Genomic DNA, 25,090 nt, shown 5'->3' with positions numbered 1-25,090 from the left:
CTGTCAGCACAGAGCCCGACGTAGGGATCGAACTCATGGACTGCGAGATCATGACCTGACCCAAAGTTGGACACTCAACCAACTGAGCCACCCAGGTGCCCCCTTACTTCAGAGGATTTTACAACAAGCAGGAATCTTTACCTATCCCTGGGTGGCTGATCAGGGTTGCTATCAGAGTACTCTAGAACTCCACTGAAGTATCAAAATATGGCTTCCCCCCAAAAGCTGAATCTCTTTTAACACTTGTTCTGCAACGTTTAGTTTATGAGAAGTGTTGGAAGGACCATGTTATAGCATAATCTCACCCATTATTATAAGAATCCCTATTGTGTATATAATGCTTTCGACTGAGAAGTTATCATGACCCCATTTGATAGGTAAGGAAATTGAGGCCCAAAGAGAGTAAGTCCTTTGTCTAGTTTGTCCTTGAATCAGGATTAGGGGTAGGGCTCCATAGTTCCGGCCTTGTGCTTTTCCTTCTGGGCCCTCAGCCCCCCAAGAAGGCTCAGAACAGACTCCAAGGCCAGACTTTTGGAAAGGTCCTGGCTTCTTACTTGTCTTAACATGATGAGTCTCCTAGGGTCAGTAATAGGTTCAAATCTAGTCCCTGTTCCTCACCTCATTTGTCCAGCCGCCCTCCCTGCCGCATCGGGGCGTTCCCAGAACCCTGGCATAGTGGGTAAAACTGTGGGCTCTGGTGTCAGACTACTTGGACAAATCTTTTCTCTACCCTCTACTTAGTCATGTGACCTTGGGCAGACTACTTAACCTCTCTCAGCCTCAGTGCCCACATCTGTAAACTGGGGATGATAAAAACACACGCGGGTATGAGGATCAAGGGAGATGATGCTAGTCAAGCACTTTCACACTACGTCCAGCCACGGTACCTCTATGTCCCTGCTCCGAGCCACCTCAATGAAGTTCTCATGCTGCTCCAGGGTCTTGTCCACTTTATCGTCTGTCATGCAGTAGCAGCGCAGACGCCCTTCCCGGGGGTCATTCATCTTGGCAAAAATGACGAACTTGGCCATGTAGGGCACCGCAGTGAGCTCCTTGTACAGCAGGGTGGCAAAGTTCACAGCTTCAGCAGTGCGAGGACAGTCTGACAGCCAAAACCTAAAAAGAGAGGGCTGATTATAAGCACGTTTCTATGGGCCAGATGGAGCGCTTCATGTCTGTGCAAACAGAAAGAGCCCATAAGCCATGGGGATGGCTACTCTAGAAAGCCTGGTGGTCAGGGTGGGGGCTTCTGTGTGGAAAGGGGAAACAGGGGGCCCTAAGCACGGGGTGGGCAGGTCAAGGCCTGGGGATAAGCCATGATCAGGGCAGCGCTGACCACTCGGTGCAGGGCCCAGGGTTTCTGGGCTCACCTGGCAGAGACGTTGGTGGTGAAGGCAGCACACTCGTTGGCATACACGAGCTTGGTCGTCCCCGTTATGTCTTCCCACTGGGCTTGGTCTGTTCCTCCTGCAACAGGAACACAGGTGGGCTGGGGGACAGTGTTCAGGTGGCACACACACGGCTTGCCGAGCTGCCAAGGGCTGAGCATGAAAGGGCGGAGATGGGCACATCTGTGTGGCCCTGAGCACATCTCTTCTCTCACGCCCTCCCCCTCCTGGAGCTATTCCATGGAGGCTCTAGTCAGACGGACTGCCCCTCCCTCCCTTCAAAGAGCACATCGCCTAGGGAAGCCGAAGCAAGGTGATGGCCGGCTTCCCCTTCTGTCTCTCCTTCATGTGGCCAGAAGGAGCTGCTGCTGCCCAGAAGATGGGACAGGGGCACCTCTCACCAGTGACACTGCAGAGTAGGCGCAGACTGGTGGTGTCCCCCTCCCCGCTGTCCCTCGGGTTGTCCGTCCAGGAAGGAGGGAGTGGGATCCGAAGGCCAATGGGGCGATAGAACTTCCGGCGGCGTGGCTCCACGGTGACGATGGGGCTGAACGTGGCCTGGTTGCCCAGGAGTTTGGTGACAAGCTCATCTGGTACAGGCTGGGCCTGCAAGGTAGCAAAGGCAGGCACTGAGCCTCCAGCAGCAGGGGGGACTTGTTCATGAGGGCCAGCACGTCCCCAGAGGGAGAGCAGGCTGTTTATACAGAGGGCAAAGGCTCCCAGGGGGTGCAGCGGTCCTTCCACTGTTGCACCACACAGATCTGTTTTGCTGGGCATGGAGCCCATCCTGGGGCTGATATCACTGCTCAGCTCTCTTTCCGGAGCCCTTTCTCCCCCTCTCCTGCCGTTCCCATTCCGTGGATGGCACCACCCTTGCTCACCATTAGTTACCTCTCCAGGATGCCCCGTGGAATTCTCTCACGTCAAGCACACGAGCATGCTGGCATCGTGGTTTAATGCGTAATCTGGGACTTTCTGCAATTTACCAGGGAGCGCCTGCCCTACCCCACTCACCCGACTTCTGAGCTTTAAGGTCACATCTCTAACTGGGATTTTAAGGCATTGGACAAAAGTGGGGGATGTGCTGGGGAAGTCTTCCTGGGGGCCTTGAATTCCTCCCACCTTCCATAAACTCTGAGTTGGACGGCGGGGGGGGGGGGGGGGCAACTGGTGAGGAGGGAGGGCTGTGTTACCTGCAGAGCCAGCTTCACTCTCTTGGTGACAGCGTTTTCTGGGAACGTTGCCTGCACCAGGGGGACCAGCTTGCTCTTCAGAAAGCCCCCTTCAGGGCCGATGGTGTCATAGTCCTGGCAGAGCCGTGACATGATCACGAAGTACAAGGGGAAGTCGGTGGTGATGATGCGGCAGACCCTCTTCTTCTCCAGCTCCTCCAGACTCCCCAGCTCTGTAATCACATGGCACGATGCCACCCACCCCGGTCATGCCGTCGTGCCAGATGCAGGCTCAACCACTGTGTCCCCAGAACCTCCTCATCCCTGGCTCCCGATGTTTGTCCCCTCCCCAGGCACCTAGCAGCACCCCTCAGGTGCCCCAGGCACCTGGGACTGGACCTGATGGGGCCATCTCCGGTCTCTCTGGCCTTCCCAAACTCCAGGCGGTCCTAACAACCCACCCCAAAATTGCCAGCTCAAGTCCCACCTTCCAGAAGGAGGGCACCCTGCTCTGGGATCCCTGGGGCTCCGTTACCTTCGTCCATCCCATTAAGGATCTGATCCAGGTAGCTTTCTCCATAGCGGCTCTTGTGTTCCTTCCACACGGAGCCGTTCTCACTGCGCAGCACCACGAGTTCACGGTCCCCACGGCCTTGGGAGGCAAAGTGGGGGATCTCCACGATCACAGGGCTGAGGGGACAGAGCAGATGGTGGGCAAGGTGTGTAGATGTGGGCGTGGGTGCCTGTGGGCGGGTGGCTGTGCACAGGAAGGAAAGAACAGGGAAAGGGGGGGCAGTCGGTCCCTGCTTGGAGAAAGATGGGATCCTACAGCCAGAGCGAGGCCCCACCTTGGGGCAGGTCCGGATGGGGAACAGACCCTCCTAGAGTTCCTGAGACGCTCCGAGCGTCCCTCACTCACTGCCAGGCCCCGGAGGAACAGTAAGCACAGTACCCAATCTCACCTCACAGGGGGATCTCCTGCCATGGCCATGTAGTGGACGCTCAGCTGAGTAACCCAGCCCTTGGACCTGATCCCGAGAACCCGCCAGCCATTCCTAGATATCCCTAGGCAGGGGACCAAGCCTTAGCTTTCTCCTCTATCTAATGGTGATAAAGCCACTTCCTTCAGAGGGAGGCTTTGATGACTACATTTAAAAAGGAAAATCGGGGCGCCTGGGTGGCTCAGTCGGTTGAGCGTCCGACTTCAGCTCAGGTCATGATCTTGCGGTTCGTGAGTTCAAGCCCCTCATTGGGCTCTGTGCTGACAGCTCAGAGCCTGGAGCCTGCTTCGGATTCTGTCTTCCTCTCTCTCTGCCCCTCCCCCACTCATGCTCCATCTCTCTCTGTCTCTCAAAAATGAATAAACGTTAAAAAATTTAAAAAAAAAAAAAAGGAAAAGCAACACAAAAGCACTCTGCAGGCTGCTTTCCAGGGGTGGATGGAAGCTCAGAGGTGGGGACAGGCAGGGGACAAAGGCAAGAAGGCCGGGCCTCCCTGGACACACCTGTCCCAACAAAGCTCAGGTAGAACCCCACTCTGCTTCACTCTCAAGCCCGCTAATCTTGTCCTTGGGGGCAATGCTGTAGGGCTGTCTTTTAGAAATACCATCTTAAAGCTTAAATAATTCAGCCTTTGAAGGCCCAAGGTAGCCAGCCCGGTCTTTTCAGTCCCCTTCTCTAGTATCATACAAGATTTGAGAGGAGTAAGCTCCACCATGGGGCTGTGGACTCCTCAGTGTATCTGGGAGACAGGAACTAAAAGTTCCTGGTTCTGTTACTCTGTCAGGACAGCAGACAAACAAGATTGCATGGGGCTCTGGGACTTGGCATTTCCTGTTCCCTGTGGCTGGGGTGGTTCTGGGTGGTTGATGCTGAGGTGGCAGCGACAGACCAGCAGGAGCAGGGGCAGAGGCAGGGGCAGGGGCAGGTTAAGGACATGTGTCGCATCCCATGTGAGTGACTTCTCACCTTAAGAACTGGGCCCCGGCGGGTCCCAGCGCGATGATCCTGCTGGCAAGGCCCTCCTCCTCGGCCAGTGGGGGCGGCGTGCTCAGCTTCTGGGGCTTGACCAGGCGGCAGGTGATACGAGTAGGGGCGGCACATGTCCGGGGCGGGATCACCACCCTCAGGCCATTGTGACGGCTCCCCCTCATGGAGCCTCCCCGGGCATCCACCATGAAGCTCACCAAAAACCTAAGGCACAGGCAGATCCATGTTGGGCTTCTATACGCCTTCTCTGAGACAGGGAGAGTGAGACTCGTGCCCATAACCCGTGAGTCATGGGGTCACTCACCCTGTGTGGACGGGGCTGGCCACTGGGCTGATGTTGTCTGAGGTCTCTGTGGCCGGGCTGCTGGGGATGAGTGAGTCTTCATCATACTCCTTAGACGCCTGAGGAGGAGAGAAAGGCCAATTGTCCCAGCACTTCCTGGGCCACAGGAGCTAGTCTTGTCCAGGTTGGTGTTGTTCTGGGCTGGGGAGGCTCTGGAGCGTCTCGTTGCCAGAAAGCAAGTGACCCAAATCCTGCACACTCACTACTGACCTTTTCTGGACAAGGCTTTTCTGGAGTCTAAAAGGAGGCATAGACTTCTTCCTACCATCATGGCTGCTCCTTGGCTCCTTTTAGGTCCAACATCCACCGCACAAACTGCAGACCTACCCACTCTTTCCTCCAGCCCCTCTCCAGTGTGAAACCTCTGCTCTAGGGAGCTCAGTTTTTGCAGACTTGGTACTGGAACCCTGCACCATCACCTACTAGCTGCTTAGTTCTGGGCCAGCGACTCGTCCTGCGGGTATCTGAGGTACAGGAGGTGAACGGGGCACACCCTAACCTTGGGGGACTTCCTTCCTCATCTGCAAAAGGGATGGTCCTTGCCCCTCAGTGACACTATAGCTGCGGAGCCATGGGGCTGCCTCCCATGGGGCATTGCATATCACAAGCACCCATGAAAGCCAGCAGGGTCTGAATCTGGGTTTACTCCCAAGTCCCCTCTTGCTCCCATGGGTCCTGACACCCCTGTCCTTCTCCTTCACTGGCCTGCTCCACCCACCATCACACCTTGCCTCCTACATGAAGCTTTCCCACTACTCTAATCCAGAAGGCTTCACACAGCATGATCTGGCATGGGGGACATTGATTCTTTCTGCAATCTGTGAGAACTGGCTTCACATATCTGAGCCCACCCTTCCCAGCCGGTCTGTCTGCTCTTAGGGGTCAGGCTTGGGTCTCACAGTCCTCCTACAGGGCTCATAGTAAGAACCCAGGAATGCCCACTGTCTTGAGTGCATGACTTAAGCAAGGAGCTGAAGAGAATGGGTTGGTCAAGGAACAACAGGACACAGGTTGACACGGTGACTTTCTCGTTGTTGGCAGCATCCAGGGAATATGCCACATCTGTACCAGGACCATATTTCACCATATCTCCCAAAGGCCTCCCAGTGAGTGACTCCAGTATCACAGCACTAGCATGGATGGCTGATTGGACAACTTCACAGCTGGCTTGTCCCTGCATGCCACACTTGGGGTCAAGGGCTATGGCTGCTGCTTTCAGACATCTAGCCCTTTGGTGGCAGAGGAAAAGACCAGCCTTAGCTGGAAAACAGGCCAGGCCCAGTTCAGTTATCAGGCCTCAGGGCAATCATTTCCAACCTCCAAACATCACACTGCTTTTTATCCTAGAAACTCTCCTTCCCTTGGTGGCGGTAGTGGTGGGGGGGTGCCAGATAGCATAAAATTAAATTAAGGAGAATTAACTTGTTTGAAACCATCCCACTGTTTTTTGGGACAAATTCAGATGGCACCCAGGGAAGCCACAAAATAGGGGACTATGATGAGCAAGAGTGCCGCCTGGGAACAGCTCTCTCTGACATCCCTTTCTGTGTTGGTATTTTAACTTCTCGATAATCCCTGGAGGAAGGGGAGGCAGAAACTGTCCCCCTCTCTAATGGATGTGAAATAAAGGAGTTCGGTGACTGGGCCCGCAGCTCAACCTCAGCTCCCTCTCCAGCACTGTGACCCACTGTCCCAGGCACGCAGAGAGCCTGTGCACAGGGAGTGTGGCCATGAGGACACGGGCTTTGGGGCCAGAATTTCTGGCGTCAGTTCTCAGCCTCATTTGTGACTGGACGGACTAGCATAATGGTATTTCACACACCCTTGGGCTCTCTGAGACTTGTATCATTAATATCTGGGATAATAAGAACTCTGGCAGCACAGGGGACTGCAAAGTACACGTGGAAGCCTGGATTGAAGAGCTTGGTAAATGCTACAGGCATTTAATTCTTAGTTCCCATCATACCGTGGATCATTTCAAAACCATCGTTGTCCCAGGGGTACCCACTCTCTGCAGATGGGAACAAAAAAACAAAAGGTGCTTCTTACCTGTTCTGGCTCCTCAGATCTAATCACCACTGTCTCAGGTGTGACACATGGGATCCTCGGGATGGCTGGAGATTCCACCCTAGACACCCAGAACATGGGGAAATCAGAGGGATGATTCTTCTAAATAGCCCCTGGCTGCCATGGGAGGCCTAATGAAACACCTCCGTACCCCCATAATAATCTAACCTACCTGCCCCCCTGGCCACAACCCGACATGCACATCACACAAGCAATACAATTCAGCATCACACACTGACCAGCCTCTTCCCCTCACCTCAAAGCCTTTCCTCGGGCCCAGCTGTCCTTCACAAGCCAGATGAAGGGGCTGCCTCCCACATGAAGCCTTCCCTCACACTTACCACCCGCTTCTCAGCCTCGGAGTCCTTGTTGATAGGATCCTCGCTCTGGCCTTAACATCTTATCCTGCACTGCTCTGTGACCTCTTGGTGTGTGTGTGTGTGTGTGTGTGTGTGTGTGTGTGTGTGTGTGTGTGTGTTTTAATTGTTTTAAATGTTTATGTATCTTTGAGACAGAGAGACAGAGAGAGACAGAGAGAGTATGGGGGGGGGGAGGGGCAGAGAGAGAGACAGAGAGAGAGGGAGACATAGAATCTGAAACAGGCTCCAGGCTCTGAGTTGTCAGCACAGAGCCCTACACGGGGCTCAAACTCAGGAACGATGAGATCATGACCTGAGCCACCCAGGCACCCCCTGGAGTATGTTTTGATCCCACCAAATAAATTGGTAGGTTCTTTATGAGGGGCCAAGTCTTGTACTTCTTTCTAACCGCTATGCAGTAAATAGTAATGATTTTGAGTTTGGAGATTCATATCTTATACAGTGAATACTCACTGGTGAAATACCCTTGGGCCTTCACTTCCTGCTGTTCCACTGCCCTGTTTTGAATGAGCCCTGGGACTAAGATGGCACATGTTTGTCTTTTCAGAAACCCGGAGGACTAGGTGTTTCTACAATTGTCACGTTTAGATTTATTCACCAAATCTCTCTGTGTGCTGATGTACCCACATGGGAATAATTCACAGCACCCCAAGGTGGTGGGGGGAGGAATGTGTTGCAGGCAGACACAAACCCTTTGTGGGTTTCTCTAAGGTGCCGTGCTGGCAGACAGCCATGGTCAGTGCATGAGCTCAGCTTGGCAACAGTTGTTAATGTGAATCTTCCTCAGTGGACTTTTCTGGTGATAAGCTGGGAGTGCAGGAGAGGGAGGGGCTGTGAGGAGGAGACAGAGAGGGAGCAGGGACATTGGCAGAGGCAGAGAGAGGCCCCCGTGACCCCGCCTGGCGGTCAGGGGACAGGGCTCACTGATCCTAAAGTACTGGGCCCACAATCCAGCCAGCCAGCATTCTCTCCCTGTCCGCAGCACACGCTCTGCCTGGCCTTCTTGTGACTTTTCCTTGCTGGGGAACCCCTCCACCCCGAGCTCCAGGTCCCGCCTGCCCATGCGCGGTGTGCATGCTCCTTACACTTGGTCTAGCTTCGGCACAAAATCCAGCAGCTCCTTCTCTTCATCGATATCCCTGGAATCCTGTTTCTCAGCCTTGGAGACGAGTTCTTCCCCTGAAACCACACAAGTCTACATGAGTGACAGGATGGAGGTTTCCTCTTTCTATTTAAAAAGTGCTTTCCTGCTCCTCCTCTCAATGCTGGCCCCCGAGGGGCAGAGCAAGGCCCTTGCTACTCCAAGGGGACCACTAACAATGTCTTGGGCCAGCCCCGTTCCGTTCCTCCAGCCCGGTGGCACAGAGCAAGCCAGCCAGCTCCCAACAGCTTAGTCTATACCAGCCTTTGCAGAAGACAAAAAATACAGCCAGAAGAGACTTCTTTGGCCTGAACAAGCTCCACTTCAAAACAGTTCTTGCTGGGGACGCAGACGCCAAAGAAAAGAGTTGTTTCTGTCCTTTGCCACACCACACACTATGGAAGAGTAAACTACAATGGGACTGAGCCCATTCATTTTGAAGGGCTCTAGCGTTTTTTTATAATCATTGCAGCTGAAACCTTATTATTTCCTAAGTCCATTACAAAGTGGTTCAAACTGTCTGCAGCCCCGACTGCCTCTTTGTTTCTCTTTCCTTGCTTGAACCGAGCGGGAGCCCTCGACCTTGCGGTGTCATTTACTGTCACTTAGCAGTGAGCATCCTGGCTCTGTGATCTGGAGCTGACAGAATGGAATAACAACAGCTCATGCAGTTATGATCACAAACACAGTGGCATGGGCACAGACACGGAAATGGACAGGCAGGAGCTACCTGCCCAGGCGTGGATCTTATGGGTGTAAATCTCCTGTTACAGTGAAGCTCCTGGCTCCAGATTGTTAGCCATTGGAGGAGAGCGGAAAGCAGGAATGGATTAGTGAGAGCTGGGATTGCTTAGGGTGAAATGCACTCGTGAGAAAGGACCACAGGGAACAGAAAGTGTTTCATACCCATGATAGTTATATGAGCAGTTCCTGGAAAGCAAAGAAGAGCCAAGTTTAAGAAAGGGCAGGATAAATTTAAAGAAAAAAACCAAACACTTATTTAGGGGCACCTGGGTGGCTCAGTCGGTTGAGCATCTGACTTAGGCTCAGGTCATGTTCTCACAGCTCGTGAGTTTGAGCCCCACATTGGGCTCTGTGCTGACAGCTCAGAGCCTGGAGCCTGCTTCGGATTCTGTGTCTTCCTCTCTGCCCCTAACCCACTCGCATTCTGTCTCTGTCTCTCTCAAAAATAAATAAACATTAAAAAAATTAAAAAAAAAAAAAAAGAAAGGGCAGGACTGAAGTCAGTTAATGCAAGAGGCATATTATTAACGGGGACACAAAGGAGCTGTAATCACCTCGCTGACATGGTTAAGACACCAGGGACTAGAGAGATAATTCAGACCAACCCCGTGATTTTACATCACAAGGGCTCCCCTCAGACCTAAGTGAGGAGACAGGCTTATGTGGGGCAGGAAATATACTACAAGCACTCCCTGGCTCACAGAAGTTGAAACTATAGTGATTTCATAATAATGGTTGCACCCCAAAACTTACTGACCCACCATGTGGTCAGAAGAGTAGCTTAATTAAAAAAAGAATTCTTACAGATTTTAAATAAACAGCTTGTTATTTGTTCAAAGCACAGGAAAGTATCAGGCAGAACTTTATTGCAGTTCTCAACAGCTCTGAGAGTTGATCTGAGTAGAATCATACTCCATGTATAATGGACAAACACACATATATTTAGGAAAGTTCAAGGCATTTTGTATTTTAACTCTGAGATGTAGGTTTTTTTCCTGCTCCTAAAATTACACTAAAGGAATATTTTTGATAACGGAAAACATCATTAAAAAGCAGTTCTCTCTGACTTTGATACAGCCCCGCAGAACATGTGTGTGCATGTGTGTGTCTGTGTGCAAGAAGGGCCCTTGAATGCACTATGGCAGGTGCCAGGAGGCACCCAGGGACAGAGGGCTCCCAGGTGTGCTCCCTTCGGACTGACTTTCCCCAGACTTTTTGTTAATCCCAGACGTTACCTTCATCTTCAGAGACATCCAGGATCTCATCTACCGTCTCAGGGAAACTCAACCGGTGCTTGTCACTGGCCAACTAAAAGAAAAAGCAGAGAATTCAACCCAAATAGAACAGTAGGCCCTTTCACAGATTCAGCAGGAAGGAGGTGGGAAAGGAGGTTTGTCTTAAAGGAAGAGAATCAAAGCTGAGAGGCCCTTCCGCCTGAAAGCTGTCTGGCAAGGGGATAAACAGGAAATGCCAGCTTCCTATTGCCATGTCTCCGCCCAGCACCCAGCTTGCTATTTGCCCCCTTAGGTCTGGTCACAGCCCTAACTCTTTTCACCACTAGGTGGCAGTACAACTCCGCCTGATAGAGGAGAACACCCTCTTCCTGTGGCCCCAGCCGGCCACTGGTGCTGTGCTTCCTATCCCATCCCAGAATGTGCTCCTCTTCCCAGAGTAACCCACAGGGGCGCCCTGTCAGCCTGTGTGTATCTGGGGTGGATGGTGCAGTGGAGAAGCCGACATACCACAAAACTGGTTTCATCCGTGACAACCTTGAGCACGTCTGTTACAGAGATGTAGCCTAAGCGCTTGGCTATTGCCAGAGGTGTGGTTCCATTCTGGGAAAATTAGCAGAGACAGAGTGAGATCAGATAAGGGAATGGCGTCTGGGGGGAAAGCACTGCCCGCTTTATGTAGACCGAGCTCACATTCTAATTGTTTAGAAGAGTGTAGGTGGGCACACTGCACCTCAGAGCCCAGAGCAAGACCCCCGCACACTTGTGAGCCCAGACAGGTGTTAGGAACAATGCTTGCAAAGATGGGGTATGGGAGAGAGGAGGGCAGTGATACTTTAAGTCTGTAGCACCGAATGTGGGAGTTTTGAAATGAGAACAGGGGAAATCTTGCCAGGACAAGTCAAGAACTGCCAAGAGGGAACCAAACCAACTGGAAGGAATGGGTCAGGAAGGCACCATATGCAATTTTGGAATAGGAAAGTGGAGGGCAGTGCTGCTCACTGCTCCCAACACCAGTTCTTTGGGTATCCATTACTGAGTGCTAAAATAATCAAAATAATGTATACATACTTCAGTTAACTGTTTAGGCCAATTAGAAATCACAAATCACCACCAGAAACAGGGGAGGGGCATATTTTCTACTTTGATTTGAAGAGACAGAGCTAAGTGGAAGTAGAGTGATATTGAGGCTTTATTTTCTTTTAAGTTCTCCAGTCCCAGGGATGTGTTCTGGGCCCCATACACATTCAGCTCCAACCAGTTATAGGTTTAGCAGCCACATCTATGAAGGTCCAGATGCCTTCAGAGCTGGAAGCAGCCATGGAGAAAATCTAGGAAAACCTGCCCATCGTCAAATGAGGACGCCCCTATTCAGGATTGAGCATATTGCTCAAGACAACCCCGAAGCCCTGAAACATCATGAACCACGCAAGACATTTGGTTCGCTACTTGTACTATTACTAAATGTGGCGTCACACATGCACAGAGAGAGTTTCAACAGCACTATTTAAACAAAGGTAAAGAGGGAGGGTAAATGATATTTAGAGGATAACCTAGAGTTCACCAGAAAGAGAAATCAATCACAGCACCCATGCCCTGGGCTACTGACGCAGCTGTGACTTTATGGTCCAGGCCCCGGATGTGCAGCAAGGGTAGACCAAGCCTCTGTGGTGAATAGAGGTCTCACGGGACTGCCCATCGGGACCACTTCTCCGAAATTGGGAAACTGGTGGGTACTTACCGAGCTGACCTCGTTTGGGGAAGCACCATTTTTGAGAAGCAGTGTCACGATGTCTGTATGTCCCTGTTGGGCCGCCTGGTGCAAGGGACTGTATCCTTGCTGTAAAGCAAGGTAACATTTTGGCAGGATTAACTAGCTATGAGAGAGAGAGAACTGCCCACATATTATACAGCCTGGCTTCTATGTGCAAGACAAAAAAGGCATTTTCCCCATTTCCGTCTCTAGGGTCAAAGCTTAAAATTGTGGCACAGCCCCAAGTGCCCCAGGGTTAACTCTGACTGCACCCTAATTTGGCACCTAAGAAGTGACAGTATAGAAGTCAGCTCTCAAGTGTTCCTGTACCTTCGTCTTGGCATTGACGTCTGCCTGGTGCTGTAGCAGAAACTTTACCAGCTTGATATTTCCATAATGACTGGCCACGTGGAGTGGGGTATAACCCATCTGAAAAGCAAGAGGTGAGAATGGGTAAGCAGCAGGGCTTCGGGGCAGGGCTAGGGGTGCCCACAGGGGAGAAGGGTGGGGAAGCACACATGGGCAGAAGCACAAACTAACTGCCTGCCTTACCCGGGTGGTGGCATCCACCATGACACCGTGTTTGATCAGCACATCTGCCACTGGAACGTGGCCTTCTTGTGCTACCAGATGGAGGGGGGTGAGTCCGCTCTGGAAGGAAACAGAAGTTCATCATCTTGTAGCCAATAAAGATTTTCAAGCCACAGAGAAAGAGCACTGGGGTTTGGGAGCCCAACCTAGCTGTGTAGCCACCGAACAGGTGTGTGACCTTGGACAAAGCTCTTCCAGCTCTGGGCCTCTATCCTTATCTGAAAAATGAGGTGGCTTAACTAAAGTAGAGGTTAACAATGTTTTCTGCTAAGGGCCAGATAGTCAGTATTTTAGGCTTATGTCTCTGTCACAGCTTCCCAACTCTGTCAGTTATAATGAGAAAGCAACTATGGCCAACATGGAAACAAACGGACATGGCTATGTTCCAATAAAACTTAATTTACACCAACAAGTGGTGGGCCGGTTTTGGCCCATGGGCTGTAGTTTGCTGACCTGTGAACTAGAGAAACTTTATGGAACTTTCCACTTATAACATTCCCTATTTCCATAATTTGGGACAAGCTTCAGAGTCCTTATCTAGACCTATCTAGACCCTAAACCTATCTGGTTTCCTTATCTGGAAAATAGGGGTTATCACTGACATATCTTGAGGGCAAAGTAAGGTTGAGAAAACACTGATGAAAACACGCTGGAAAGCATGATGTGCCACTTCAGTGTAGCATGTTATTAGCACCTCACAGCCCGTGCCGCACTGTCGAAGGATGGATGATCCTTCAGGGTCCGAAAGCACCATATTCTTGGAGTTCTCAGCACAGCTTTCTCAGGACAGTGATGTGCTGGAGGGGTCATCTCATATGTGCACACTCACACAAAAATGCCAGGAAAATCTTCTCTCCCCTCTCCCCTACTCAATATGCTTTGCTAACTGTGGGACCCACAGAGCTGTGATTCCTCTGCAGCCAGAGGCAGGGGGGCAGGGCCTGTCCCCTCTCCAGGGACTCCACTTGTCCTCCTCTGCCTTCTGCACTTCCCGGCAGGCTGCCCAGAGGCCCAGGAGCAGTAACCCTCGCAGCAAGGCCTGAGCAGGTGGGCGGGTGGGGCGGTGGCGAGTACAGGCTGTGACATGGAGAGGTCCTACGTCCGTCACAAGCCTCCAGGCGCTCGCCTGATTCTTAGGATAACACAGTAATTTGCCCCATGTAGTGCCATGTGGGATGAGTGAGGATGACTCCAGTTCTGAGAATCACCACCACCCTATGGCTCCTCACAGAGCCTGCTTGAAATGGCACAAGGCAGAAATCAAGAATCCACTCAGTATAATGGTCCTGCCCTAACAGGTCCCTCCTGGGGATCACCTGTCCACACCTGTGCAAAAAAGAACCAATGGATCTTTTAACAAATCTGTTTATCCTTAAAATGCTTGCCTTTCTGAAACTGTTCCTTTATCATCTAAAGGAGTGGCTCTTTGTATTGATTTCACTATATGAAACATCCAGAATATGCAAATTCAGAGACCGTAGATTAGTGATTGCCGGGGACTGAGATATTTGGGGGAAATGGGAAGCGGCCATTAATAGGTATGAGGCTTCTTTTGGGGTGATAAGAATGTTCTGGAAATTAGATAGTGGTGACGGTGGCCCAATTCTGTACATATACTAACAACCAGTGAATAGTACAGTTCAAAAGGCTGAATTTTATTGTGTGTAAATTGTATTTCAATAAAACTATGATTTTTTAAAAATAGGTGATTCTTGGTCTTTCTTGGGTCATGTGTTCCTTTTGAGAAGCTCCTTTGAGAACTACGAAGACTTCACCTAGAAACACACTCATATGCCCATCCTCTCAAAATGCTGTCTACAATCTTGGAAGCACCCAGATTCTTCCACCAATAGTCGGGATGGCGAACTGCTAGTTTAACGTACGGGTGGGCATTTAAAAATATTCTGCCACAGAAAACAAATGCTCAGTACCAAATTACTTACTACATTCCTGAATGTAGACCCACTGGCCTATATTTGGGAAAGTGTACTGTGGATTTTAATATTGATCTTTTTGCAGATTCTTGAGCTAATCTATCCAGAAAAGGCTTTGGCGTCAGGTAGGCTCAGGGTCATGCAACCCTGGGAACAAGCAACTTTTCTGAATCTGTTTATTCATTTATAAAACTGAGATAAAACCTACACAGGGCTGTGGCAAGGATTACATGCTCACGCATGGGCACGTGCACACACACACACACACACACACACGGACACACACCTAAACTCAGTGCCTGAGCACCCAGCAGGTACTCCATATTCAGATAGAATATATACGTAGTTACCACTAAAATATTACCGCGACTACAGGGCAAATCTGGAGAAGCCATATTTACCTTGTTCCCCAGATTGCCATTGGCTTGTTTCGAAAGTAGCAGAGCCACCATCTCTGCGTGACCCTCTTGGGCGGCCAGGTGAAGGGGTGTCACACCTTGCACCGACTCTGCATTTGCTGACCCCCCGTACTGCAGCAGGCTGCGGGCCACCTCAATCTGGTTCTGCTTGGCAGCAATGTGCAGAGGGGTGTAGCCATTCTGAAACAGAAGAAGCCACCCGGAGCCCGGTTACAAGAATGCTGAGTTGACAATATGAACACATGCCTTAGATTTTAAATCCTCTGAGGGAGAGTTAGGCCAGGTTCTTGGCCTGCCGGACACTCAGAGACACTCAGCAGAGCTGGTGTCACCAAGGAGAGTGATTTAAGTCAACAAACAAACAAACCAAATCCCTTTGATTTGGAGCCCCCCCCACTCCACCCCCAGCCAGCATGACAAAGTGCTCTGCTGGAGGTGCTCTGTCACCACAAAAGCCAGCAGCTCGCAGAAGAACTAGAAAGCTAGGTAAATAAATGAAAGGCTCCTGTCTGTTACCCCCACCCTCCCCGGGCTTGTGGACTGAGGCAGGGGGTGGAAGAAGGGTCAAGCCCAGCAAGGAACTTGAGGACAGGGAGGCAAGTCCTCTTTCCACATGAACTAGCTGTGTGACTGGGGGCAAGATATTCAATGTCTGTGAGACATCCTTTTATATTTTTTGAAGCCGTTTAAAGTGGATAATAACATCTAACTTGTTCTTTTCTCACAGCTGTTGGATGGAGCAAGTGCCTTATCCTGCTGCAGACAGCTGACAGCCTACTTTGGTCATCACTGTTAGAAACCACTTTCACCTACATGATCCCTTGTACAGGAAACAAGGCAGGCATTTTTATTATTGTCTCATTTTGTGGCTTAAAGAAGTTAATTCTCGGCAAGGTTAAGGGCCTTATCTAATGTCACCTAGTAAATGAACAACAGATAACCCAAGCTGGCCTTCAGACTCCAGATCCCAGGTCCTTTCATCTGGAACATTGCTTTTCAAACCACGGTGCGTACTCGGGATGTTGTTAAAATGTATACTCTGACTCAGAAGTTCTTGGCAGGCCCCAAAGACTGCATTTCTAACAAGTTTCCAGATGATGCTGATGCTGCTGGTCCAGGGACCACACTTTGAGTAGCAAGGCCTCCACACATTCAGGACTAAAAGAGATGCCAGGCCTCAGGGCCTCTGAGCAGGACCCATGACTTCCTAGCACATGCCCGCCAGTCCCGGAGCAGATGGCATAAGACATACGGTTTCCCCACCTTGGCCAGCATTCCTCTGTCTCTCCCAGAGATCTGAACCTCCCCGCCAGCCACTGCCTTACTGTGGAAACCAACATTTCTGATTCTGCCAGGATCACTGATCAGGAAAAGGAAAGAGGAAAAAAGGGGGCTGACAATATAGTAACATTCCAGGGTCCTAACATTGGAAGACAGGGAAAGAGCCATTAGGAAGGTGGATATCGTGGGGAAAATGAGAAGTTGTAATTTACCCAGAGAATTAAATTGAATAAAAAGATTCAATTCAATTGAATAATTATGTAAGATAATTCACTTCTGGGTTCCTTTTTAAAAAAATATGTTATGAGAATACATCCGCTTTAGGTTGTGTTCCCACAACAAGATCAACACTTTGATTATAATATTAATTAAACAAAACTCTTTTTGTGTTGTATCAACAGAAAGCAAAGAAAGAGGTGTGGTTTGCTAGATAGAGCTTGGGATCTGGAGCTGTCCCCACAGGAGATGGCTCTCTGTAAGGGAAGCCTCAGAGAACGTCTGCTTCTCAGTGCCGTCCCCAGGATGGGTGGGATGACCTAACTGAGCACCCAGCCAGGGCCCGGGCCATAGCAGGTATTCACAGCAGGAAAGCAACGATTATTAGGAATTCCAATAGGTAAAGGACAGTACCAGGGAAGTCGAAGTATACTCATGGCAGTCTAATCTGGAGTACGGGTCACCTGGGCAGCTGGGCACATCCATACTGGCAAACACAGCACCCTGTCCTCGCAAAGGGCACATGTACTTTGGCAGCAGCTCAGGCCAGGTGATCCCTGGTTCAACGCGACGTACAAGGGCAGCTGGCAGTCTCGGAACAGAGACTACCCCTCTGGGCTTTCCAGAAAGCAGGACTAAGGGGGATGAATGACCTTCTGTAGGTGACAAGGACAAGGGGCAGCTAGGTGGAGTGTTTAGGGAGGGGTATGTGCCACGGAAAGGTCTTTTTTTCCCAAGGAAATGAGCTCATCCAAAAGAATGCACACTGGAGAGAAATCTGCCTAAATGTTAAAACAACATTAGCATCAAAATGAGAAGGGGGAGGGTTTGGTTTGGGTGCAGAGAGATTTGCATGTGAAATTCTACAAAATTGCCAGACTACTTGGGAAACTATTTTTTGCCATGGAAACAAACCCCATCTGTACAAGGTTTGTGCTTGGATAAGGCTCTCTTTAAATACCATGAACCTGGCTCCAATTTCTTTTATATAAGGAGGGGAGTGAGGAGGCGGGGAGTCCAGCTTTTTATTTTTAGAGGCAGGAGTAAGTCACATCTTAGCGGGGCCGCATGCTCCGTCTGCACAGTGACGTGGGCTCGCTACAACAGCGGCAGGGACAGGAGCCCAAGGAGACAGCGGTGTCTGGGAGACGCTGTGTCTCCAGGGAAGGGAGGCTGTAAAATTCAGATGAGCATCCATTCTGAGGAGGGAAGACAAACTGAGGCCCGCACGGATTTTCCCGGACTCGGCTCTGTTCCCGCTGCAGTCAGCAGGTGTCAGCTATAATCACACACCAACCCGCCCTGGTGGCTCCCTCTGCCGTGGCTCCCTCCACCGTGGCAGCGCTGAGCCTCCTGCCGGGTGGCTGAGCATCGGGCGGGCGGGGTGTGCTCTCTCAGAACCGGTCCTGTTCTCCGAGTCCTGGCTGCCCTATCAGTGAGCAACCTGATAGGTTTGTTTGTCCTTTGTAGCAGAGCCCTGCCCCTCCCCCCACTCGTCTCCCCTCCTCCCCTGCGTGGCCATCAGCCCCCTCCCCTCACAGACAAACACTGTGCACCCTCTGGTCCCACACCAGGCAGCCTGTCCCCAAAAATGATCCTCACTTCCAACTTGATCCCATCACCTTGCACTGCCTGCCCCCACCCCCAGTCTGATCTTACATAAGCGAGCCCGCTCAGCGTCCCTCACTTGGTTCCCTTGAGAGGCCGTGAACCTGCCACTCTGAGCAGCATGTTTCAGGGGCCGGCACTCTGGACTTATGTCTACCACGTAACATACCTGGGTGTGCCTTGTTAAAACACCAAGTCTGAACTCCTGAGAGAAATATATTTGGGGGTGACTATTCACATCCGAAACAGGTCCCTTCCTTCAAGGTTATGGCAGCTTCACCCTCAGCCCTGAATATTTTGCCAGGTGTGGCCATTGTGCTGCCAGCACCAAATGGAGTGAGAACCTGACAAGGCTCACAGCTCCTGGAGATTCCTGGACATGCTGACTTGTGACCACCAGCTGACAAAACTCAGTTGACACACAGCACATTGGGGAACACATTTGTTGTGTAAAACGAATCCCACCTCTGTGAGGGAACCTGTGGCTGAGAAGTGTTACCCATTTTCCACCCCACTCCTGATCTCCAAATAGTAGCAATTACCGCAGGTAACATTTGTGTAAGTGAGGTGAGATTTCAGAGGTAAAAATAAAAGCAAAACACGAAAACCCTCCAGCTGCTCCTGGAACAGCCCTTCCTGAAGGAGAGGGAGGCAGCCTGCCTTCCAGAGGCCCAGGCTCTGAGGAGGTCCAGGGCCAGGGCTCCCAGTATACAGACCCGGACAGGCTTACCCAAGCGGGGCTGTGTGGGGAACCGCCCCGGGGAAGCAGCAGCCTGACGATGTCCAGGTGGTTGTGATGGACGGCCACGTGCAGAGGGGTCAAGCCATTCTGCTGGGGGCAAGATGGACACAGAGAACAGCCTTCACTCAACTGGCTTTCTACTAGTGATCCCTTTAGCTACAGGAGGTGCCATTTTGGGATGTGTATCACTTCTTTTACAGAGTTACAATCTGGTTAAAAAGTCATTCCAAAGACAGTCTTGATCTGAAGTCACCCGAGAGACCAGCCAGACCCGGGGCTACCCCTCCCTCCCTCCTACCCTCCCCCCGTTCCTGCAGGGCCTGGTGGGCAGCACAATGAACGCACTCGCTCAGAGGAGACCACCAGGTTTTCCTGAGGGGACAAGGCCTTTGTCAGAAAGACAGTCTTTCCAAAACCCCTTCCCCCAAGATGGCGGCCCATTCAAAAGATGGACACAATAGGCATGGGTAAGAGAGGTCATTCCCAAGTAGCAAAGTTTATCCTTTGCTCTGGCCTCTCAGGTGAGAGAGGGGTGGGGGGGTGGGGCGCGGTGGTGGAGTTCAAACTCACTTTTCCAGCAGCATTTGGATGTGCGTCCCGTTCCAGCAGCACCTCGGCCACCCTAACCTTCCCATACTTGGCAGCCACATGGAGAGGGGTAAATCCTTTCTGAGGAGAAACACAGGCTGTCTGAACCAGGGGGCATCAGAGCTGTCTCCCCCCACCCTCCAGAGAAAGGGCCCATGGCAAAGGAGGTATCCTGCCTTAAGTGGAAACGCTGATCAAATAAAGGACACAGCAATTTCTGATCCTTTCAAGAGGCCAAGGCCCCAGAAATTAGCAGGCTTCCTCTGATTGCACCTGCACCTCTCGTGATGGAGCATAAAACCACCTTGTGCTGTTGTTCGACTACTAGCAAGTTGAGGGCAGGGGTTGAGCCTTAGCCCTTCTTGTATTCCAGAACCAGATTTGTCCAGACCAAACAGCTATTTCATGATAAAGGGATGAAGGCTGGGTGGGTGGATGAGAAACTACAGTTTACCACCTTTCTGGGGAAGGATGACACATCAGGCTCACAGATGGCAGCCAGGCTGGGGGTGCTGGTCCTCCCGGCTGCTTTCAGCATTATCAAGGCAACACAGAGGAACAGGAGGGAACGCCCAGCCCACACCCCAGGCCCGCTGTAGCCAGCTGCCTCCAGAGAACAGGAGGAGGAAGGCTGTACCTTGGTCATGCATGCCTGGGACGCTTCCTTTTCCAGGAGGGCCAGGACCGTCTCCACATGGCCCTCTCGGGCTGCAATGTGCAGGGGGGTGTGCCCAGCGGTCGTGGCCAGGTTGGGATTGGCATTATTTTCCAGCAGGAGCTTCACCATGTTTGTGTGGCCAATGCGAGCTGCACAGTGAAGTGGGGTCTGGTCATCCTGGAACCCAAAGTGAAACCAAAGAACAGGGAAGGCTTCTTAATCCAACTTCTCACTTTACAGAGAAGGAAGGTGAGACCCAGAGGGGGTAAGTGACTTTCTCAAGGCCACACAGCTAGTATGATGAAGAGCTGGGATTCAAATCAAGTCTCTGAGTTACAGAAATAAATATGCTCTCTTGTGGACTCCTCACAACTACCCTTCAACTTAGCTGTTATTTCTACTGAATTGCCCAAAGGCTCAGCCTTCCCATCTGTAAAATGGGAACAGTAATATCTACCTCTTGGGCTATGGCGAGGATCAAGCAGGTAGTGCCTAGAAAATGTTTTGCACAGTGTTTGGCACAAAACATGCACTCAGTATGTTGTACTTGTTCTTACCGTCTTCCAAGTCATGTCTGAGTGGATGTTTGCCTTTCTGTTTGAAAGGGGTCAAGGGAAAGTCTAAATGGCTGAAGGGGAAAGATGACTTTCTTTTCCCACCCCTGTTCCTCCTCCTCCCCTGATACTGAAGGGGTTCAAGGGTGAGGTCTCTGTGCTCTTGGGCCCATTTGGGAGACTCCTCGTGTGGCCCAAGCACAAACCACTGTTCCAACTGTAAACACAGCCGCTGTCTTCTGGGATGTAGGCAAGCCCCATCTCGGTCAAAGCCAATCACCTTGCAAATTCAGTAGCAATTCTTTCTCTCATTCAACTGATTCCTTGAGAATACCTTTTACAACAAGGGGGAATCTTCCATTTTTAGATCAAGTAATTCCCGACTGATTTTTATTGGCAACATAGTCTCCAAAAAGTTGCTTCTCGGGGTGCCTGGGTGGTTCAGTCGGTTAAGTGTCCGACTTCAGCTCAGGTCATGATCTCATGGTTTGGGCGAGTTTGAGCTGGGCTCTGCGCTGACAGCTTGGAGCCTGGAGCCTGATTCGGATTCTGTGTCTCCCTCTCTCTCTGCCCCTCTCCCACTTGTGCTCACTCACTCTCTCTCTCTGTCTCTCTCAAAATTAAATAAGTAAACATTTTTAAAAAGTTGTTTCTTTTCTTACGCCACAACTGTCACCAACATGAAACTCTTTCAGCCCAAAAAACTCTGCAACCTAGCCATGTTCTTTAGACTTTCATTATCCTAAAGAAACATAGATCTGGTTCAGTCGGTTGAGAGTCTGATTCTTGATTTCAGCTCAGGTCATGATCTCACAGTTTGTGGGATCGAGCCCCGTGTCGGGCTCTGTGTGTAGACCCTGCTTGGGATTCTCTCTCCCTCTCTCTCTGCCCCTCCATGCACTCCCTCTCTTTCTCTCTCTTAAAATAAATAAATAAACATTTTTTAAAAAAGAAAAAGAAACATAGGTGTGGTCTTCTCAGAACCCCTGCAAAGCAGAATCTGAACAGTTAGCACAGACAATGTGGGAATGACAAGGAGTCTTTGTGCCACAAGCAGTACAGCCAGGCCTCTAACAAGGATGGATTTCTCTTCAATGCACTTGAATTACTTACATTCCAGAATCCTTCCCACCTCCAAAACTCACCTTGGCCTTGGCATTGACTTTGGCTTTGTTCTGGAGCAAATATTTGGCCACTTCTGTGTGCCCGGCTCTGGCTGCCATGTGCAGTGGGGTCTCCACTTTCTGTAAAGTAACAGAGTTATAGAAATGTTCATATGTGCTGAGTTTCCAAAAGGACACATGCACGGTTCCAAAATGCCAGCCTGGAGTAACTTGGTGGCCTTTTGTCCAAAGGTGGAGTTGCCCCAGCAAGCAGCTCCGTTGGCCTTTAGCCTGCTGATGACTGGTGTGTGTGTGTGTGTGTGTGTGTGTGTGTGTGTGTTTTCTAGGTATAATTGAAGGTAAACCCCAGAGCTAATGAATGTTAAAGATTATAAATGTATTTCCAGATAACACGGAAGTTTCCAAATTACTGCCTAACACAAAACTCCTAGGACTTGCAGATGTGTGATAAATTTAATTGGGAATGCATCAATATACACACATGTTCTTCCCAAATCTGAAGTCTCTCCTATTCTGAGAATTCTAGCTCTGTCCTCAGAGAGGAGATCTTAAGATCACTAGCTAAGCTCCTCTCTGAGCTCTCGGTCCAGAGGAAAGAGCCCTTGCCCTCCCCACGGGCTTACCACGTTGGAGACGTTGGGTGATGCCCCCCGCTGCAAGAGGTTCTTCACGATGGGCAGGTGCCCCATGAAGGAGGCCACGTGGAGAGGTGTCAAGCCAGACTGGAACACACAAGAGAGGAATGAGAACAGAGGAGCCTTTTCTGCTCCTATAAAGCAGAGAGCCAGATGAATCTAATGCTTTCTTGCTTCTAGGTGCTCCAGAATGGTTTTCCAAGAAAGGGGAGTTAAATGAGATGGGTTTGCTTCCAGGAAAATGACTGGCAGAAGAAAAAATCACTGCAGGGTCATTCTGTCTGCTTTACAACTCAAAAAAAAAAATTGCATCTGATCTTGGAAAGGTCCCTGAAACTCTACACATGTTCTCTTATTTGGTCACCCAACTGATCCCTTCAAGAAGCCCAGGCTTGTACACACATGTGGCTAAGAACAACGAGTCTCAAGACAGCTTCTGGATGAAGACCAGGGGCAGAGACCATGTGCCCATCTGCAGAATTCTCCTACCTCGGTGACAGCATCAATGGAAGCTCCCGTCTTCAGCAGCAGCTCCATGACACGGATGTGGTTCTTCTTGCAGGCAATATGCAAGGGGGTAAAGCCATTCTGCAGTCCCGCACATAGGGAGACAGACAAGCAGGAACTTACAACATTGGCCCAAGGAGCACCCAGACCACCCATCAGTGATTCCCAGTGGCCGGACCATCGGTGACTGTGAACCACGCAAGAGGCAGGCAGCTCTCACCTTCTGCACCATGTATGTTCCTGAACAAGTTGTCTATCAACCCTTTTAAAAATTTTAATCATATTTTTGAGTGCACAAAAAGAGCCTGCTGTTTAATGTTTCCTTAAGGGGAGACTGACAATAAAGACTACTTTTGTGAAACAAATCATGTTCCCTCTCCCCTGAAACCACCAATCATTTTTAGTAAAGTGGATCTCCATATAGCAACTCCGCTGTAGATGTAAATTCCACAAGGGCACGGATTTTTATTTGTTTGTTTTTGTTTGTTTTTCAAGTGCTTTATTCTATTAGGCAGTGGTTCTCAAAGTAAGGGGAGGGGAGGGGACTTTGTCCCACCCACCCCAGGGACACTTGGCAACATCTGGAGACACTGCTGTTGTCACAACCAGAGGAGGGTTAGCACATAGAGGGTGGGGGCCAAGGACACTGCCAAACATCCTACCAGGCACAAGCCAGCCCCCCACAACAAGGAATATCAGACCCAGAATGTCAATAGTGCTGAAGCACAGAAATCCCCCAAGTACCCCCAAATAGTCCCTGGCATGTGGTAAAAGCTCCATGAAAGCTTTCTGAATGAATGAAGGAGCCATCTTTGTCAGACTGGAAGCTCTCCTGCCTTCTAAATTCTCCCCTCTGGGAGTGGGCAGAGAGGACATGGTGGTCAAGGCCATGCTCTGTGCAGAGCTCTGGCCCCACCAGATCCCTGATGCTGTGTCCTCAAAGTGCCAGGCCTGGGGAAAGAGGAAGAGGAGCCATAGTCCCAGGGGGCAATTGGCTTTAGGCGAGAACTTTCACCACCACTGTGAAAACTCTAAGTCCGTCAGCAGAGGAAGGATGCTTAGCTCAGCCCATTGCACTCACCCCCCACCCAAAGCAGGCAGTCTATAGGCAGTCACTGTTCCTCAGCATTGGGCTGTCTCAGATGGCGTGGCTCCCCCAACCCACATACATACCACGGACACGGCTTCTTAGTCAGATCTCCAGGACCCATACCCACCCCTGACCTCAGTCTGTCACCAGGGCCATGGTCATCGGGGTGCAGAAGGCGATACCCAGCTGAATGTGGCAGGGAGTGTGGGGGTTACCATCCTGCCTCCTGGGTCCTAGCAGGCACTGCCACTATCCAGACCCCGAATCTCGGGGGTACCTCCAGGCACCAATTGGTGCCCTTCCTACCAAGCTCAGCCACACAGCTCAGTCCCGCCTCCCTCAGCCTTTGACCCTCTGGCACCTTCTCCAATAGGCTCCCACTCACCAGGGCTCTGGAATTTGGTTTGGCTCCTTTATCCAAAAGGACCTTGGCTACTCTGTGATGGCCGCAGTGGGCTGCCACGTGGAGTGGGGTCAGGTGGTCCAGGGTGATGTCGTCTATCTCTGCGTTGTATTGCAACAGAAGTCGGACACAGTCAAGGTGGTCTCCCTGAGCCGCCATGTGAATTGGAGACAGGCCATTCTGGGAGAAGAGGGAAGAGAAGTAGTTGTAAAGGAAATGAACACAGAAATTCAAGGAGATAATTCCAACCTCATTTCCTACTTCTTCCCTACACGATGCTTCCAGGCAGCTCCTAAGTGAGTTTGGTTCACTCTGGCCCCTGTGGTCATGCTGGTCTCTGACTACACTCTCCTTTCTACCTCATCAAATCCTCCAAGCCAGCTCCAGCCAGGCCCACCTCTCCCAGGAAGCCTTCCTTGACTACCCTAGACTTCCGTGGGCTTTTCTTACCTGTCACTCAGACCTTACTCATAGATATGCTGAATTGTATCTATAACTAACTTATCAGGTGTGTGTATCTTCTCTCCTTACT

The 25,090-nt window shown here is 50.8% G+C and overlaps 1 protein-coding gene across 17 annotated transcripts in view; it reads right to left on the bottom strand.

Moving 5' to 3' along the window:
* The window catches only part of ANK1 (ankyrin 1), a 218,210-nt gene that overhangs the window by 41,470 nt on the left and 151,650 nt on the right, over positions 1-25,090 (bottom strand). For 9 of the 17 annotated variants that reach the window (XM_053216536.1, XM_027071250.2, XM_027071243.2 and 6 more), the window contains 23 exons: positions 24,541-24,738; positions 23,048-23,146; positions 22,547-22,645; positions 21,945-22,043; positions 20,225-20,422; positions 19,570-19,668; positions 18,988-19,089; positions 15,135-15,332; positions 12,761-12,859; positions 12,539-12,637; positions 12,197-12,295; positions 10,966-11,058; positions 10,459-10,531; positions 9,386-9,409; positions 8,424-8,517; positions 6,941-7,019; positions 4,853-4,950; positions 4,528-4,752; positions 3,096-3,250; positions 2,582-2,793; positions 1,790-1,994; positions 1,371-1,467; positions 888-1,116 (listed from right to left, as the gene is read on the bottom strand). In XM_053216536.1, the coding sequence (XP_053072511.1) occupies positions 888-1,116; positions 1,371-1,467; positions 1,790-1,994; positions 2,582-2,793; positions 3,096-3,250; positions 4,528-4,752; positions 4,853-4,950; positions 6,941-7,019; positions 8,424-8,517; positions 9,386-9,409; positions 10,459-10,531; positions 10,966-11,058; positions 12,197-12,295; positions 12,539-12,637; positions 12,761-12,859; positions 15,135-15,332; positions 18,988-19,089; positions 19,570-19,668; positions 20,225-20,422; positions 21,945-22,043; positions 22,547-22,645; positions 23,048-23,146; positions 24,541-24,738 (2,973 nt within the window). The remainder of the gene's footprint in view (positions 1-887; positions 1,117-1,370; positions 1,468-1,789; positions 1,995-2,581; positions 2,794-3,095; positions 3,251-4,527; positions 4,753-4,852; positions 4,951-6,940; positions 7,020-8,423; positions 8,518-9,385; positions 9,410-10,458; positions 10,532-10,965; positions 11,059-12,196; positions 12,296-12,538; positions 12,638-12,760; positions 12,860-15,134; positions 15,333-18,987; positions 19,090-19,569; positions 19,669-20,224; positions 20,423-21,944; positions 22,044-22,546; positions 22,646-23,047; positions 23,147-24,540; positions 24,739-25,090) is intronic. The other 8 variants (XM_027071297.2, XM_027071245.2, XM_027071267.2 and 5 more) reach the window with 2 other exon arrangements.

Source organism: Acinonyx jubatus, chromosome B1, assembly GCF_027475565.1.
Source record: "Acinonyx jubatus isolate Ajub_Pintada_27869175 chromosome B1, VMU_Ajub_asm_v1.0, whole genome shotgun sequence".
NCBI lineage: Eukaryota > Metazoa > Chordata > Mammalia > Carnivora > Felidae > Acinonyx > Acinonyx jubatus.
Note: the sequence above shows the minus strand (reverse complement) of the source record. Positions and strands in the feature narration are given on the sequence as shown.